The sequence below is a fragment of the Chrysochloris asiatica genome, unplaced genomic scaffold (assembly GCF_000296735.1).
Source record: "Chrysochloris asiatica unplaced genomic scaffold, ChrAsi1.0 scaffold00127, whole genome shotgun sequence".
In the NCBI taxonomy this organism is placed as follows: Eukaryota; Metazoa; Chordata; class Mammalia; order Afrosoricida; family Chrysochloridae; genus Chrysochloris; species Chrysochloris asiatica.
In genome coordinates, this window is record NW_006408645.1 from 5,354,316 (window position 1) to 5,373,308 (window position 18,993).

General features: G+C 40.9%; 1 protein-coding gene across 1 annotated transcript in view; it reads right to left on the reverse strand.

Moving 5' to 3' along the window:
• Positions 1–18,993, reverse strand: part of STAC (SH3 and cysteine rich domain) — a 271,988-nt gene that overhangs the window by 68,027 nt on the left and 184,968 nt on the right. Inside the window, exons 6-7 of the mRNA XM_006869168.1 lie at positions 10,185–10,263; positions 544–608 (exon numbers count right to left, since the gene is read on the reverse strand). Coding sequence (XP_006869230.1) covers positions 544–608; positions 10,185–10,263 — 144 coding nt within the window. The remainder of the gene's footprint in view (positions 1–543; positions 609–10,184; positions 10,264–18,993) is intronic.

An 18,993-nucleotide genomic window follows, 5' to 3' on the forward strand; every position in this document is an offset into this window, starting at 1 on the left:
ACAACTCTCTGTATTATTTTTACCTTTTTACTATTTTTTTATCTACTCCATTCTATACTATACTAATTAAAGATCAGTTACCCTAAGCTTTATTATTCTATCCTATCCTAATATTATCTATACAGATAAAAATGAATGTGTAAAGGTAATAGATACAGACTTAAATATCATAAAATATAGTTATGATACAATGGGGTTTCAAAAATGTGTGGAAAATGGAATGAAAAGATAATGGAACTTTTCCACAAACTTTTTGAAGCTCCTGCAATATACACTTTTAATATTATATAAAATGTATTAACTTGTGTGTAACATATACAACTGACACATAAGTTGCACAAAACAATACTAATCTATATTTCACATAGTATGATATTTCTATTTTATTCCATACTATCCACGCTTTGGTATGTTATGCAAGTTATTATAGCTTTTCTTTAAAAATGCTAGTTTAAATTAATTTCATGATCCATTTGGCTTATGATCTGCAGTTTGATCTCAGGACTCCTGCCTGGGTTTGTCTGCTGTGACACCCATAATTACCTGGTGGTTTAAGTTCTTTGCTTGGTCTCTGATATCGTCAGTGCCATTTTCTGGATACGTAAACACTGAAGGAGACAAGAGAAACCAGTAACTTCATGAACTCTGTCACCATGTTTGGGAAATATGCCTGAAAGATGTTACTTGATTTATTCCACAAAGCATAACTTTTATTTGGGTGTGTGTTACCTCTACCTCATCCTTTATGACACAACCTTCATGTCATCTTCTTGATAGAGATTCCCCTGTCTCCCTATGCAGTCCTATGTCCACTTTCTCTGTGCTTCCACTCTGTTCATGCCTCCAAACTAACACCCCGCTGCACTGTTTGGCAATTGTGTGCTCAAAATGTGGCCTCATTTGGCATTGTTCTTCTCATGGGCAGAAGCCATGGCACTCATCTTTGTTGAATGTATTAAATCATTTGTTAATAGGATGGTGGGGGAGGCATGACCGAATTCAATTGTGAGTGAATTATTCTTTCTAAATGCCAGGTTCTTTGATCTGTATTCAGTATCTTGATTCTCGTTTCTTAGTGGTATCTATATTTTACTTTGCAGAATAAGGCTTTAATGTTTTTTGCTTTTTTGATTAACTACTTCCCTGTTTTTGTTACACATCTTCTACCTTTACAGTGGTGAGAATCACAATTAGTCATGATAACAATAACTCACTATTGAATCAAAGCAATCCTATTCCCATCCTCCACCATCCCCTTTCACAAGACCCATCTAGACAAGATGAAAACTATTTAGTGGGGATTCGACCCACTCCCCTTGCTCTGAAACTAAGCACACTCTTGAAAACTTGTAAGCCAGCCACTTCATGCCTTTTTGGTTGTGGTGATATGCCATGGAGTTGTTTCTGACTCAGAGTGACTCTGTACAGGGTTTCCAAGGCTGTAAACCTTTGCAGGAGCAGAAAGTCTCATCTTTCTCCTGCAGAACAGCTGGTAGTTTTGAACTGCTGACCTTGAGGTTAGTATCCCAACGTGAACCACTATGCTACCAGAGCTCCTTTCATGCCTTTAGAAGTCCCTCCCCCCCACTTTTTAGGTAGCTGATGTCTAAGTTGCGCATCCCTATCAACACTGTGAATTGAGGGGACAGGTTTGATCCTTGATGTGAAGACTACTCCTTCCCCCTCGGTTGGTATTTTGAGCAACTACAGCCATAAAAAACTTTAGTCTTAAACTTAAAACTATTTCCTTGATATCTTCTTGTCAATGGATTGGTGCTATTATTTAGAATACAAAAATTACACAGTGATTTTCTTTTAGTTTGCTCTTGGGATATATAATTCTCTTCTGCATTTAAACAGCCATTTTGCTATCCTTCATTACAGAACAAGTCTTCTCAAACTGGGCAAGGATTTTGTACTGTTCACATACACACTCACTAAAAGTTACAGGGGCTCTGCCTTAGCTAGTTTGATCAGTCAGATCTACTGCAACAACCAATAGCCTTATCATTCTCACTGCACAAAACAATACTTCCATTCTATACTATACTAATCAAAGATCAGTTAGTCTATGTTTTATTATCCTATCCTATCCTAATAATAATATGTATACATATAAAAATGAATATATAAAGATATATTTTCCTCAAACAAAAATGTGGTAAATGTTTCTATATAATGCAGTTGTGGTGTTTATGTTAAGTTCACATTTTAAAATAACATATTGCCACTCTATTCTGCCTCTTGATTTCCTTTCATATTGTTAAGGAAATATAAGCAAAAGGGAAGCATAATCTATAATCCATTTCTGTTAATATACTGAAAATTTCCATTGTCCTTAAAATATACATATAGTCATTAACTCCATGATTTAGAAAACATGCTTTGGAATAGCAGCCCCTGTAAATGTACCAGTGCTTATCAAATATTTACACTCTGCAGTTTATAGTTCTAGGGCTTACAGAAGCAATGCCATTATTCCCGAAGGAGCTCTGGTTTATGGGCAGATGGGAAAGGAAGGTCCAATTACAGGCCTTGTCTGTTTCAGTCTTTGGTGTCTACCAACCTGGTGTGTATCAGTTTTAAACGCATGTAGATCAGTGTCACTTCTACCTCGTATTATGTGATTATTTGAAACCTTTAAAATCTTTTTGATATCCCATGCGAGTAAAGTTTTGCTAAAGGTAATACAGAAATGGCTACAATCATACATTGACAGAGAACTTCCAGAGGTTCAGGCCGGAATCAGAACTCAAGGAGAGCTGAGGGAACTTGGACCACATTAGTCGAGTGTGTTCTCCATGTTGTTTCTAAACTGCATGGACACGGGGATTAAAACCAATCAAAGGAAAATGTTTTTTTGAAGCAAACTCCTGCATAATTAATCCCTTTAACTTCTAAGGAGGCATTGCAAAGAAAGCTACTGCTGATCAAAGGATTTGCTAAAAGATCTTCAAAGCTTTTAAGAGATGTATTCCTTGCTAAGTCCTTTCAACGGATATCTTTGAATAAGATTGTGAAAATGCTTCAATAGTTCTTGAAGTTTAACATAAAGGAGACAGCAAATAAGCAACATAGCATCTTTGAGTAAATTACCCTGAGCCTCAGCTGCTGTATCTGTATGGTATGTGTGGTGCATGTGTATATGTGTGTGTGGGAGGGAAGGGGGTTAGACTAAATGATGTCCAATCATACTTTCCAAACTTCAGTGAGCATATAAACTGTAGAATTACACGAGTTACAAAGACTCTGATGCTGCAGGTCTGGAACAAGCTAGGAGTCTCCATTTTTAACAGGTTCCCAGTGACGCCTAGGCGGCTGGTCCATGAATCACACTTTGTACATGAGGCGCTAAGTTGATTCTCTGCTTCTTATGACCTTATGATGACTTTATTAATATGATCTTGTTTCAACAAATGGTTTCTTAACATGGCTCTTAATAATAAAAAATCCCATTAAGACCTTTGTTTGGTGATGGTGATGGTGGTGGTGGTGGTGTGCCGTAGAGTTGGCTCTGAGTCATAGTGACTCTGCATAGGGTTTTCTAGGCTGTAAATCTTTACGGGAGCAGAAAGCCTCATCTTTCTCCCACGGAACAGCTGGTAGTTTTAAAATGCTGACCTTGAGGTTAGCAGCCTGACTCATAACCACTTAGAGAGAAGAAATTCCTAGGGTAGGAGATCATGACTACTAAATGAATCAACATCAACAGAACTGAAATTAGTGGCCAATGCTCAACACGGAGCTCAGTATAAAGTATGTTATTAGAATATAGTTCGGCCTCTCTTTTCTAATCTTTTCCTTACAGAACTTAATCTTCAGGTCCACCACACTATTTGCCCCTCCCCTGTTTTTTGCTTTAAACAAATTCCATATATGTTTCTGATTCCACTGTGGTGTTCTCTTATGCTGTTTCCGATGCCACAATGTTCAGCTTCTCTCTGGTCCCCATCCATAAATGCCTATATAAACTCACTCATAAGCCAAAGCCAAGTTCAGATATTATCCCCTTCAGGAAGTCGGGGATAATTCCCATGGCAAGAAGTAGCCTTCCCCCTCTGTGATTAAACAGCACTGCAGACTGTGGGCTTTAGTTGAAGTTATCTTCATCCATCTTTTCCCCTTTCCTTTGCTAGAGATGAAGCTGGAAGTTATCGATGTCTGAATGATATTGACATCTATTATCTTACTGAAAGATCACAGTGACACCATGGATTCAATGCTATTCTTATCTTCTTTTTGGATATAAGGTGACTGAGGAGGAGAGAGACTAAATCATTGTTTAAGGACACAGGATCATTAAATGAAGCCAGGGAGTTGGCCTCCAGAGCAAGGATGGATCAGAGACCTCATGTGTCCAGTAGTGCCATTTTGGTGAAGGAGGCCATCTGTGGTGCTGCTGAGAAGGCCATCAGGATTAGGATGAAGGTGGAAGCCAGACTCAGGGGAGTTAGGGTCTGACCAGAATGGAAGAAGTAAAACAGCCAGTCTGTTTAACATGTTATTCTCGGATGAGTTAGGTCCTCACACCCTGAAGAACTCTGGAGTCGCTGACCAAATTCAGTTGCTGGCCCTGCAACACTGTGCAGACTTGGGCTGGGCTAGCCCAGCTGTGTTACTGCTTCACAGAGATCTTCCGCCTGGCAGTCAGCATGTCTCCCTAATAGCACTGCTTGCTAAGTGCTCCACGAATATTTGCATCGATCTGAAAGCACATTTTTCTCCATATGAGGCCAAGAATCCTTACCCTAGTGGTGAGCTTTATCTGATGTGTGTGGGCTTGGCAAGGGGAGCCTTGATGAACATGGACATGTATTTAGGAAGAATAGTTGCAGAGGGAAGCTAAGAACATGCTGCTTTCTGGGAATCACAGAGTCATAGTTCTCACTAGAAAAGAGACAAAAATAAATTGCTGGAATGAAGAAAGTAGAAATGATACCATGTAAGCTATCTTCTAACTAAAACCTGAAACACAAACAACACAACCCTACAAAAACAAAATTAATTGCTTACGGGTTGATTCTGACTAATGGTGACATATGCATGTTAGAGTAGAACTGGAATCTGTAAAGTTTTCCTGGCTGTGACCTTTTGGAAGCAGATCACCAGGCATTTCTTCTGAGGTACCTCTGGATGGGTTTGAGCTGTCGACCTTTTGGTTACTCCCCCAATAGTTTACCCATTACATCACCTAAAAAAAAAAATAATCCATAATAAAAGAGCTACAGAGAATTTAATGTAGAATGTCTGCTTTCTTCTTTTCTGAAAGAGGCAAGGGCAACTAGTCAAACGGAAGATCTTTCTAAAGGCAGTGCTTCTCCATGCTTCAGTTCACAGGGATGGAAGCTGGAAGATGACAACCGCTGCCAACAGAATGCATTCAGCTCAAGTGAATAGCACAAGCGAGGACCTGCAATCTCACTAGACGGTGAGGAGCCTGGAGAAAGATCTTGTGACCTACAGCTGGTGATGTTGTTGTTGTTAAGTACCATTGAATTGGTTCTGTCTCATGGCAACCCAAGAAGCGGGTGATGGGTTTGAGCTGCTGACCTTGTGGTTAGCAGTCCAGTGTTTATCCTACAACATCACACCAGGACTTCATTGTTAGCAATAGTACATGTTAATACATGTTGTTTTAGATGAATGAAAATTAAGTAGTTGTTGATGTCAAAAAGGCTCAGCAAGAATGATGCTTCTTTACACTCTGGTTTATGTTGTTTTTCTAAGTGTTAGCAAGCAAAAGTATGTAGTTAGTGAGGGGAGCTGTCAGCTGGCATAGAACAGCTCAACTATCTTGACCTTTTGCAAGCAGCTGCCTGTACAGTGACCTGCAGGCACAGGATGCAGCTGCAGGTGGGACAAGGTGGGGTGCAGTTTTCCCTTCTTCCTTTTTCTTCCTGGTAGCTGGGAGCATGGCCAGGCCTTAGGCCAATGGCACCCCTTTCTGTATAGCTTTGGCTGGGGCTCGGTGCTGGAAACATCATCCCTTCTGGAGATACGTGAACCTACCCTGAACTATGCTACATAAACAGTGAACAGAGAACTGTGTTGAGACTTCCAGTCTCTATCACAGTGAGTGCCTGAGAACACACTAACATATAATCATCAGATATAAATACAATTCTACCACAATGTCTTGGAAAAAACAGATAATATCAGCTTCCATGAAGAAACAAGACAGAGTGCCTCAAACAAGTGGCCAAAATACAGAGCCAGAAAACATAATACTAGAAAGAGAATCGGAACTACTTGATAAGGAATTTAAAAGAATGCTGTATAGGTACTTTCAATGAATTAAGCAAGAGATCAACACAAGCAAGGAAGAATTCAGTACAACACGACAGGAACAAACTGACAAAATAAATAATTGGAAACTTTACAAAAACAGCAACTAGAATTCAGAAGATTCATACAAACACTTCAGAAATAGATAATACATTGAAAGGGCAAATCAGTAGAATTGAATCAATGGAAGGCCAAATCAGTGAGCTTGAAGACAAATCTTCAACTAATACTGAGAAATACTGGTCTTTGAAAGGAACAATTTTAAAAAAAGAATTTTTAAAAATTCTGAAGAAAGTCTAAGATTTATGTGGGACACTATCAAAAGGAATAACACATGGGATTGGAATTCTAGAACAGAAAGAGACAAAAATAAAATCAGAGAAAACTGTGCAGGAATTGTTGGAAGAAAAGTCCCCTAGCATTATGGAAGATGAGAAGATAGTCATATAAGAAGTTAAACAAACTCCAAACCGGATAGACCCCCCCAAAGAAAATCAACAAGACATATTATAATCAAACTTTTCTAAACCAAAGACAAGGAAAAAAATCCTGAGAGCAGTTCAGGAAAAACAAAGTTACTACCTTCAAAGGAGAACTAATAAGAATAAACTCTGATTTCTCAGCAGAAACCATGAAGGAAAGAAAACAATGGAATGATGTATAAAACTCTGAATGAAAAGGTTTCCAACCAAGAATCATAAACCTAGAAAAACTGCCCATCAAATATGATGACGAAAGTGGCACATTTCCAGAGAAACTGAAAAAATTTGGAAAAAATCAGACCAACCATACAAAAAACACTAAAGGGAGTTCTTTGGACAGAGAACTAATAAAAGGAAACAAAAATCTGATACTAACACACATGATCATCTCGCCCAAAACTCAAGTCAGATATAGAAATATGCAAATAAAATAGACCTTCAAGACTGAAAACAGGGAACCAGAGATACAACAACAAAAATGTAGAAAGAGGGAATAATGTAATTATAGAACTTCTGAAAGAAGGGGAAATCAAGTAGATTTCAAGAAACACTGTAATTCTAAAACTAGACCAAGTCTTACTTCTAGCTCTGGCCCAAACCTTGCCCCTAATGTTAATCCCGTTGTTGTTGTTAGGTGCCATCGAGTCAGTACCGACCCATAGTGACCTTATGCACAGCAGAACGAAACACTGCCCGATCCTGGGCCAACCTCACTACTGTTGCCACACTTGAGTCCATCGATGCTGCCAGTTGGCCAGTCCATATCATTGGGGGCCTTCCTATTTTTCTCTGACCCTCCACCTTACCAAACATGATATCCTTCTCCAGTGACTGGTCGGTCCCTCCTGACAATATGTCTGAAGTATGAGAGAGGAAATTTGGCCATCTTGGTCTCCAAGGAATGCTCTGGCCGTACTTCTTTCAAAATGGATCTATTTGTTCTTTTGGCAGCCCATGACACTTTCAATATCCTCCTCCAACACTATAACTCAAAAGCATCAATTCTTCTGTGGTCTTCCTTATTCACTCTCCAGCTTTCACATGCATTTGAAGTTACTGAAAATACCATGGCTTGGTTCAGGCGCACCTTAGTCCTCAAACTGACATCTCTGCTCTTCAACACTTTAAAAAGTTCCTGTGCAGCAGATTTGCCTAATGCAGTACGTCGTTTGATTTCTTGACTGCTGCTTCCATGAGTGTTGATAGTTGATCCAAGAAGAATGAAGTCCTTGACAACTTCAGTCTTTTCTCCATTGATAAGAATGTTGTTTATTGGTCCAGTGGTGAGGATTTTTGTTTTCTTGACATTGAGATGTAATCTATACCGAAGGCTGTGCTCTTTGATCTTCATCAGTAAATGTTTCAAGTTCTCTTCACTTCCAGCAAGCAAGGTTGTATCATCTGCATGTCGCAGGTTGTGAATGAGTCTTCCTCCAATCCTGATGCCACGTTTTTCTTCATAGAACCCAGCTTGTCGGATTATTTGCTCAGCATATAGTTAACCCTAGTGCTAACTATAACCATAACACTAAACCAAGTGCTAGGCCCTGCCTATACCTAGGCATAGTTTCATAGTACTAACCCTAACTCCTTCCTTCTGCCCCCATCACCCCAAAAAAGTATGTAGTTAGCATTCAACATGTGATTTATGTTATCTTAACAAGAGCTTTTCAAGTTAGAACAAGACTGTTGATGCTAGTTGCCATCAAGCGGGCTCTGACTCATGATGACTTCATGTATAATAGAACTAAACATTGCCTGGTCCTGTAATAAGGTCAAATAATATTAATAAAGAATGTTTGGCTGTTTTGTGCATATCAATTTTTGAGTTGTATGATCTCTTCGAGGGAAGGAGGCAGGTGTGAGGTCTACGCTCCCTAAACTGGCATCACCCACACCTGTGTCCAGTTACCTCAGGCGTGAATGAAGTAACTCCTCTGTGGTAAGTTTTGCTAATTTAACTTAGGTCCGCAGAGAAAATGATACATTAGCAAAAAGTTCTAAAAGTGACTCCTCAACTCCAATGGAGCTGCATCTAGGACGTGCGAGAAGTTAAGACACAGAATACTATAAACAGTCCAAGTTATGAATGAAATCCATTCCTAAATGTATCTTTAAGTCCAAGTAAATCTTTAATTTTAATTTGTAGGGTAAGTTGAAACAAGTGCACGTGGTTCTTATTTAACCTTACTCTAGTTGCAGGGGTGGGGAATATCTGGCTCGTGGGCCATATAAAGCCAGTGAAATGATTTGCTCTGACCCCTGCCAAGGCAACCACAGTTACAGCCATCTCATTGGTGGTGGTGGAGTGTCGTCAAGTTGGTTTCGACTCTCAGTGACTCTGTATGAGGCTTTTGAGGCTATAAATCCTTACGGGAGCACAAAGCCTCATCTTTTTCCTCTGGAGCAGCTGGTAGATTTGAATTGCTGACCGTGTGGTTAGCAGTGCAATTAGGGGTGAGTTAATGAAATGTTTGACCAAATATAGCAAGCTAATTTTTAAGTTGATAATTTTATATGGCTCACGAGTGATGTTATAAATTTCAGTAAAAGAAAAGTTCCTTACCCTTGCTTTAGTGTAAGAAAAGGAGTCGTGGCTGTGATGTAGGGTAAGGACTGGACTGCTAACCACAATGTTGATAGTTCAAAGTCATCAGCCGCTTTGCAGGAGAAAGATGTGGCTTTCTGCTCCTGTAAAGATTTATAGTCTTGAAAACCCTGTGTGTGTGTGTCAGAATCAACTCTATAGAAGTTTGGTTTCATGCAAGAAGAGGAGTCCTAGGGCACAGTGGGTTAAGCCTTGGGCTGCTAACTGCAAGGTCTGCAGTTGAAAGCCACCAGCTGTTTCACAGGAGAAAGATGAAGCTGTCTGTTCCTGGGAAGACTGACAGTATCAGAAACCTTATGGAGGGAGCAGCTATAGCCTGTCCTTTTGGGTGAGTAAGAATGTGAATCGAGTGGGTTTTTATAGTGCAAGAAAAGGTTCAGCCTTTTCTAGTGATTTAAAAGCTGCACATGCACCAAGTGAAGGTGATTATGCTGAGAAATTTGTTGTGAGGAGGGGTTGGTTCCGAGAGCTCTGGTAGTGTAGTGGTTACAAGGCAGGCTGCTAAACTCAAGGTTAGCAGTTCAAAACTACCAGCTGTTATGATGGAGAAAGATGAGGCTGTCTGCCCACAGAAAGATTTATAGTCTCCACAGAATAGTCCACATGTTGGATGTTCATAACCCAGAGACTACCTCTATAGTCAAGTCACCGACTGTAAGCTATGACCAGCTCCTTACCAGAATACCGAACACTTGTCTAGCTTGAATTTCAGGGTTTGAAGAGCTATGTACTTCACTTACTGGCTGCCCTTAATGATTAACAGGATTTATACCTGTCCTGGGATAATACCTGACTCCCTCTTCCCTTACCACTGTTGCTGCGTTTCCTTAGGTCGAATCCACCTCCTGTACCATCAGCTTCTTCAGGAACCTCCACAAGGTCTGAAGTCTGGTAGAGAAGAAGGAAAGAGCATAGAAATGCAGGTGAGCAGAGATTTTTGATGGTAGGTAGAAAAGCTAAGGTGAAATTTGTATGACACTGTCTTGAGCATTCAATCATGGCTGTCTTTTCTGCTTGGCTGATTTCAGAAAGACTGTGTTCCCTTGTGGATATTGCACTGCCTGCCCCTGCTTCAGGCATACATGCCAGGCACTGCTCTTGGCACAGCAGAGGGGCTTAATGAACTCTGAATGAGTGCCTAGGGGCACAGGCCACAGTTTGGCCTCTTTCCAGGGAAAGGCAATAGAGAAATCAGCATTACTGCCGATGCCCTAACACTTAAAATTCTCAATAAAACTAGAGTGCCTTCATGTAGGTGATTTTAAAATGTTAATAACAGAATGAATTGTACAATTAGGGATGGATTACTTACATGCAAATGGAATGCTATTACAGTTAAATCAATTGTTTTTGTAATTCTCATTCTGCTCCTTTTCTTTACAAGAGAAATCAAAATCCTTCTTCCACTCAGGTTGTTATAGAAACAGCAGTAGTGTAAATAATAGTAACAATAATAATAGCAAAACAAAACTAGACCAGTTGCCTTGGCAGATATGCCCGTCAGAGCAGAATTATTCTCTATAGGGTTTTGAATGCCGAACTCTCCTCAGCCAGGCCTTTCTTCTGAAGTGCTGATGGGTGGACTCTAACATCCAACCTTCTGGTTAACAACTGAGCACATTAACCCTTCGCACCATCCAGGACTAGATACATTTTAAATATGAAAGTAGGTAAAAAAGTATTACAAAATCATATTAACCTTTATTAAACAAAAATATCACAATGTGAAGCTACTGTTTCTCAACATTTCCTCCGTCTAGGTCTATACACTACCGAAGGCAGTGTTTCCATCTTTCTAATCTTTCCCTAAAGAATTCTGGGCTCTATGAGTTACACCATGTTAAAATGGCCATTTGGGCAACTTTGAAGGACTCAAATTACCCTCCTTTCCAATGTTCTTTGAGTTTGGGACCAAAAAGAAGTCTGAAGGGGTAAGATCAGGGGTGAGGTTTCCCAATGAAATTCTCATATGACAGCTCTTAACTGTCCTGGCAGGCACAATGTCATGATAGAAATAAAATTTCTTTGTGCAACTTTCCTGGCCCTTTTCTCACCAATGAAGTTTTCACTTTTCTTAAAGCTTCTTCATTCTGGTGGTGATGGTGGTGGTGGTTATGTGTCGTGGAGTTGGTTCTGACTCATAGCGACCCTGTAGAGGGTTTCCAAGGCTGTAAATCTCTATGGGAGCAGAAAGCCTCATATTTCTCCTGCAGAACTGTTGACTTTGAGGTTAGCAGCGACTTATAAACACTATGCTACCAGAGCTCCTTTTCTTCATACTGTTGTTGTTATTAGGTGCCATCGAGTTGGTACCAACTCACAGTGACCCTATGCACAACAGAACGAAACACTGCCTGGTCCTGGGCCAATCTCACAATTGTTACCACACTTGAGCCCATTGATACTGCCACTTTGCCAGGCCATCTCACTGGGGGTCTTCTTCATTTTCTCTGATCGTCTACTTTACCAAACATAATATCCTTCTCCAGTGACTGGTCCCTCCTGACAATATGTCCAAAGTATGAGAGATGAAGTCTGGCCATCCTGGCCTCCAAAGAGTACTCTGGCTGTACTTCTTCCAACACAGATGCGTTGTTCTTTTGGAAGCCCATGGCACTTTCAATATTCTCTTCTAACACCATAACTCAAATGCATCAATTCTTTTATGGTCTTCCTTATTCACTGTCTAGTTTTTGCATACTTTCTTCATACTAAGCTCCCATAATTATTCTGTGTTCCTAGAGAAATTCTATCAAAATTGCCCTGTGGGGGCACCAACAAACCATCTCCAAACCTTCTGAGTTAACCTCTGTGTCTTGAATTGAATTGGCCTGGCAGATCACCTTGGAGGTCAGTTCTTTGACTGGACCTTGCTCTCTGGATCATACTGGTAAATCCCAGGCTCATCCCTGGTTACCATTCATTCCACAAAATCATCTTGCTTCAAAGACTGAAGGAAAGAGCAACTCTTTGACTAGCTGATTTTCTTGTCATGTTTTTGTCACCCATCAAGTTGAAAGCATGCTGAAGCCAAGATGTTCACTTAAAATTGAGAATACCCAACCATGTAAGCTCCAACTTCAGTAGCTATTACATAAGTGGGAATGTTTTGGCCCTTGCCCACCAGTTTTTGGACCTGAGCCACAGTTTTCTTCATTCATTGAGACTGACAGTCTTTCTTGTCTTTACTCATCTTTGAAATCTTATTGACTTTCTTGAAAATGCTTGGTACATGTAAAAACTGTTGGTCTCTATGTGACAGCATTCCTATAAACTTGTTGGAAATCTTCAATGATTATTGAAGATCTCTACTTGAGTTAGTTAAAAATTTGATATAAGGCCTGATCACAAAATCGTTTTTTTCCAGGGCACAAAAATAATATCCTTTTTATGGAAGACACCCTAATGAGACTGTTGTACTTTCAAGTTGGTTCTGACTCATAGCAACCCTATATAGGGTTTCTTATGAGCAACTAGTAGGTTTGAACTGCCAACCTTGTGGCTTGATGTCATGTGCTGATCCTACAGTGCCACACCAGGAGTCTGTATAGGGTTCCCCAAGGTAGTAAATCTTTAAGGAAGAAGAAAGCCTCATCTTTTTTCCATGGAGCAGCTGGTGGATTTGAACTACTAACCTTCTGGTTATCAGCGCAACTTGTAACCCACTATGCTACCAAGGTTCCTGTGTTACTATGGAGAAATTTATACCATGGAAGTTGGCAAATGCTACAAATTGGGGTCCTGCCCCATCCAGCAGGTGATTAAGCATTAATTAGCACATCACTGATTGGAATTTTCAAGGGACCAGTTGCTCCAGCCCAATTATTTGTCCCTGTGTGACTCAAACCTCTTCAAAAGGGGAGTCCGGGGGTCTTCAAGGACAGGATGGTGTTCTAGAATAAGCACTCAACTGCACAGTCTGTTTGAACCGCAAGGTTGGCAGCTCAAATTCACCAACCACTCTTCAAAAACTCTATGTTGTTGTTATTATTAAGTGCCATTGAGTCAGGTCTAACCCATAGTGACCCTGTATAGGGTTTCCAAAGAACAACCGGTGAGCTTGAACCGGCAACCTTGTGTTCAAACTGACTTTGGAGTCCAGCACATTAACTCACAGTGCCACACCAAGACTTCTATAGAGGGTTGCTAGGACTCGCAACCTAGCGCTTAATAACAACAAGAAGGACAGTCAGTTTTCAAATATATTTATATTTAGAAAGGCAAGTCCACTCTAGAGTACTTTAGCATCACCCTACAGAGATGGATTTGTTGTTCTTGTTAGCTTTAAGAGGTTTTTTTTCCTCCTACAGTCCTTCTTGCTTCCATGACACATGAGAAAAACGAAACCAAACAAAAAGTCACAGGGCCTCTGAGTCAGTCATCCCTCACTCTTTTGAGCTCACTATTTCTGTATAGAAGTTACTTTGTAGAGAATTTCATTTATATCACATTTAGGAAATTGAAGATTACTCATAACCTAGCCAACTAACTCCTTGAAAGCTTTTGAATTCGGTTTCTTCTGGCCTTCCCAGAGCCATCAAGTCAGAACATCAAATGTTCTAGACCCTTTGAAAAACACAGAAGACAGAAACATCCAGGGAGTTGCTTCCCTATAATGTCAACTGAGTTGCGTCTACAACCCTGGGAAAAATGAATCTGGGCGACACAACTTTGCTATGTGGGGTACTACCTTTGGGATATAACAATGCTAGAAGAAGGGCCAGATACTAAAGTTTATTACCAACTGACCCTGTAGGAAGGTAACAAAATAATTTTAAAGCATTAATCAATTTTGCTAATTTTCCTCCATGGGGGAAGCTGGAGTCTGAGGAGTGAAGTGACAGATGAATTCAAGTGCCTTTTGATTTGTCTTTGTCTCGTGCTGTTTCCAGAAAAATGCTTTCAGAGAGCAAAACACTAAATATTCACTGATGTAACCAATGCCAGTGTAACTGGACGGTGATGAATAGACACCTTACCGAGAGCCAGAAAAGCATGCTTTTTGTTCCTAAAGCCAGTCTGTAGTATTCAGGTGTTACCACAAACAAAGCAATTTTAGACACAAAAGCAAATTGTCCCGCTTGCTGCTTGGTGTTAGATGCTATGGAGTTGGTCCCTGATTCATGGCGACCTTCTGCACAATGGAACAAAATGCTGCATGTGTCTGCATCATCTCCATAATTGGCTGCAAATTGAATAGGGTTTTCATTGGCTGGCTCCTTAACATCAGTCCAAAATGTTATGGATACCAAGATGTTCTCTGACCATTGAGAATGCTTCTGAGGAAGTCTCCTTTTCATGAGATCGGCAGAAATCAGAACTACAGAAGCAGCTGCTTACTGTGATGTGGACATGTTAGAGCCATCTCTGCTGAGATTCTGTGCTTTGACATCTTTATCTGGGTTGGTTTTTCATTTGCCTTTCCACCAAGGCTAGCCTCACACAAGCATGAGGAAGCCTTGGCCTGGGAGTGGGGTTGAGGGTATATTAGTTTTCTGCAGGGGCTTGAAAAAGGCCTGCTTAGAATGTAGGTTAAATGGGACAGAGGCATCTTTGTGCTGGCCAGTTGTTTGTGTGTTTCCTTTCTGGGCTAGTGGTGGCATCTACACGATACATCGACTTGTCAGGGTGGATGGCTCAGGCTGAGTCAGCTCTAGGTTGCTTTTGGGGTATAACTCATTGGCAGCATTGGTCTTCCTTACTAGCCTAGGGAAATAGACATAACATGTTATGTGAGATTAGATATGCTTAGCATTCTTGAGTCTCTGTTCCAAACTTCAGAGCCAGTCTGGTGGTGGTGGTGTGCTGTGGAGTCTGTGCCAACTCATAGAGACCCTGTATAGGTAACTCTTTACAGCAGCAGAAATCCTCACCTTTATCCCATGGGGCTACTGGTAATTTCAAACAGCTGACCTTGAGGTTAGCAGCCCAACTTGTAACCATTACTAAATTTCCTTAAGGAAGAACATTGAGAACAAAAGAAGAGGTAGCTGATTAAAGCTGATTTCCCTGGGAAGAGACAAACCTAAATTGTTAATTTATCTTGGTGGTTGGTGGTTATGTGCCATGGAGTCAGTTCTGACTCATAGAGACCCTATACAGGGTTTCTGAGGCTGTAAATCTTTATGGGAGCAGAAAGCCTCATCTTTCTGCAGTGGAACAGCTGGTAGTTTTGAACTGCTGATCTAAGGTTCGCAGTCCAATTCGCAACCACAGTTTCCAAAGCTTTGGTTTTACCTGGGGACTCTCTTAAAATGCAGATTTTTGTTCTTCACCTCCAGATTTTCCAGTCTTGTAAATCTGATGTGAGAAACCTGAGTTTGTATTTCTAACAAGTTTCCTGGTGAAGCTGATGCTGCTATTATAAGACTATTTTCTGGGAACCAATGATTTCACTTGTATAAGCTTAGATCTTTTCAGGAGGAGGACGTTCATTCATATATTCGCAATTTTCATGAGAATCTCTAATGGACCAGCATTTTATAAGCCAGTGGTCTGGAAACCAGGAGCTCTCCTTGTTCTGTAAGGATAAGAATTGGAATGCCAACTGCAAGGTTTGTAGTTCATACCCATCAGTTGCTCTGAGGGAGAAAGATGAAGCTTTCTGCTCTTGTAAAGATTTACAACCTCAGAAAACCTATAGGGGGCCGCTATGAGTCTGAACGGACTTGATGGTGGTAGTGGACTTGGCTTAATCTGAAAAATTTTGTATCAGAATCACATACTGAGCTAATAAGGCACACAGAAGCCCAGGGTTGTTGAAGTCAATCAGGGCTTGAGATTTTCTACTTTACCAGTTTCTCCACTGGATTTGGATACCCACCACTGATAAAAGGTAATGGAAATAAAAAGACATGGAAAGAGTTCTTGAATTTAAGTAGCCCAGCAGTAATAGCAGTGGTGTTGAGGGAGTCTGGTGAGGCACTGTGGGTTAATGAGCTGAGCTGCAAGATCCATTGGAACTACAAGGTCGGCAGTTCAAGTTCACCAGCCGCTGCTTGGAAACCCTATACAGGGTTGCTGTGGGTTGAAACTAACTCGATAGTACTTAACAACAACAATCTAGTTGAGGACAGAGTTGGAGAAGAGGGAGCAAAATTATAGATAAAAGTTAAAATTCCCTAGCAATATGTAAATTCCTATAATTCATCAAGTGGTTGTCAGGAAAGCCCATGGAAAAGATGCCTAGCACAGATCACGAAGCTTAGAGTGATGATATCTGTAAATAAGTAGAAGCAATGCAAGGTCAGAGACAGAGTCATATAGAGAACTGCAAACTCTGCTGAAGCTTAGGATATTGACAATGAAGTGCTGTGTGGATCTCTCTGGTTTTTAAGGTCTGTCTTCATGTATCCCTTATTAATTCTTCCATTGTCCTTTAAGTATTTCCCAAGTGTTCACTATGTACCAGGTACTACAGGATCTAGTGTTAATATTACCAGGCCCCTGTTCTATAGTTGCTCAGTATCTAGTTCTGGAAAGTGATGGCAGAGGATTTTATTACAAAGCAATCATGGCAACCTTATATACAACAGAACAAAATGTTGCCCAGCCTTGTATCATCCTCAGCATCTTTGGCATGTTCAAGTCCATCTGAAGGAGGATCTCTTGTCTTTGATGGCCCTCAACCTCACCAAACATGATATCCTTTGCCAATGACTGATCCTTCTGATTGCATCCAAATAGACCTCCAGTCCTTCAGGCTTAGTGTCCTTTTGTCTGGAAGCTCTACAGAAACCTGTCCAGTGTCAGGGGTTCTGCTGGCCTTTGAAATACAGGTGACATAGTTTCCAGGATCACAGGGAACTCCAAGCCACCACAGTAAGGCAAGCGAATAGACGGGTAGTGGATGTATATACTTTTGTTGCTATTGGGTGCCCCTGGGTCATTTTCAGCTCAAAGTAACCCTATGTACAACAGAACAAAAATGAAAGAGGGAGCTTCAAAAAGTTCATGGAAAATTTGAGTTAAAAGACAATGGCATTTTTCTATGAGCTTTTTGAAGCTTCCGTGTATGTACTACAAAAGAGAAATTCTTCAAGACTTATGTGAGGAACAACTCCATATGCCTAGGGGAGCCAGGGAGCACTTTGTGGTGTATATAGAAACCAAGCTTGTTCTTAAAAGAATTTCAACTGGAGAAACAGCAGTTTAAAGAGAAATGTGATGTTTGAAAGCTTGGTGTGTTCATGGGAAGGCTGATCTTTAGAGTAAATAGGGGTAATCGTCTAGTTAGACCTCCTATGCCAGGCTACAGTTTGGGCATTGTTATCAGGCATTTTAATTATAAAAGCTGCCTGAAGAGGATAAATCTAGAGTTATTACTAAGGATGGAATCAAAAGGAAGAGGGCAGCATGGTTAGTCCTTTAAAATGAGCATGACAAGCACTGGTGTAATAATCTGCATCTCCAGTGCTGATAACAGAAAGGAGGGAAGCATTTGACATACATTTCTGAGTTCTGAATTATTTCTCCTGGTGTGGCACTGTGGGTTAATGCGCTGGACTGCAAAGTCGGTTTGAACCTCAAGGTGGCGGTTCAAGCTCACCAGCTGCTCTTTGGAAACAACACTTAACAGGTTCCAGAGTGGCTCTCATGCTGATCTTGGAGGACCCAAAGGTGCCAGTACTCCTGGCCTGCACTAGTATCCCCTTATTCACCAAGCTCTTCAGGTCTGACTTGATGCTGCTGTTCTCTGCTTCATACTGAGCAGCCACCAATAACTTTGGAGTCCTGGTATGGCGCTGTGTGTTAATGCGCTGGAATGCAAAGTCAGTTTGAGCCACACTATTGTCAGTTCAAGCTTACCAGCTGCTCCACGAAAACCCTATATAGAGTCGCTATGGGTCAGAATCAATGCCAAGGCACTTAACAACAAAAACAATGACAATCACCGTTTGGACATGACTTTAATTGGACTCGCTGACTTTGAGGAATCTGTAGGACTGGTCAGGAGCAGGACTTTAGGTTAGGTTCAGGGCCTCAAACAGATTCATTGGGGACCCACCCACAGCTGAGAATTTGCATTTTAAATCCAGAGATACGATTTAGAATCTATAGTGTAACAAGATCCCAGGGTTATTCTTCTAGAGGCCCCGGAGATTCTTACATATGTCTTATTTGAATGTAGATTCTGATGCTGTCCATTTGGGGTTGTTGTCAAGTGCTGCCTGTCGCTCTGACTCATAGTGACCCTGAATAGGATTTCCAAGGAGTGGCTAGTGGGTTTGAACCATCCACCTTGTGGTTAGCAGGCCACACCAGGACTCCATACCTGGGGTAGAAATGCTAATTATCAGCAGGGGTTCTACCTGGAATGAACAGGTTTGAAACCCTAGTCAGGACTGGAAATAGCTAAGGGTGTTACCAGCTTTGCGATAGTGTTTGGAGAAAGGAATGTGATCATTCCGCAAGATCAACCAGGAAGAACATGTGGAACAAGAAAACCAAGAGAGGGAAGACCATTGGCAGCACCCTCATTTAAAGGGGGATTGGAGGATACAGAAGGAGACAACAGGTCAACCAGGAGGAGAGTGTAGTAGAATCCTTGACTAACTAAGCCCAGGGTTTCTGATGGCTGGCTGGCTGGCTGGCTGGCTGGCTATGTGCCGTGGAGTT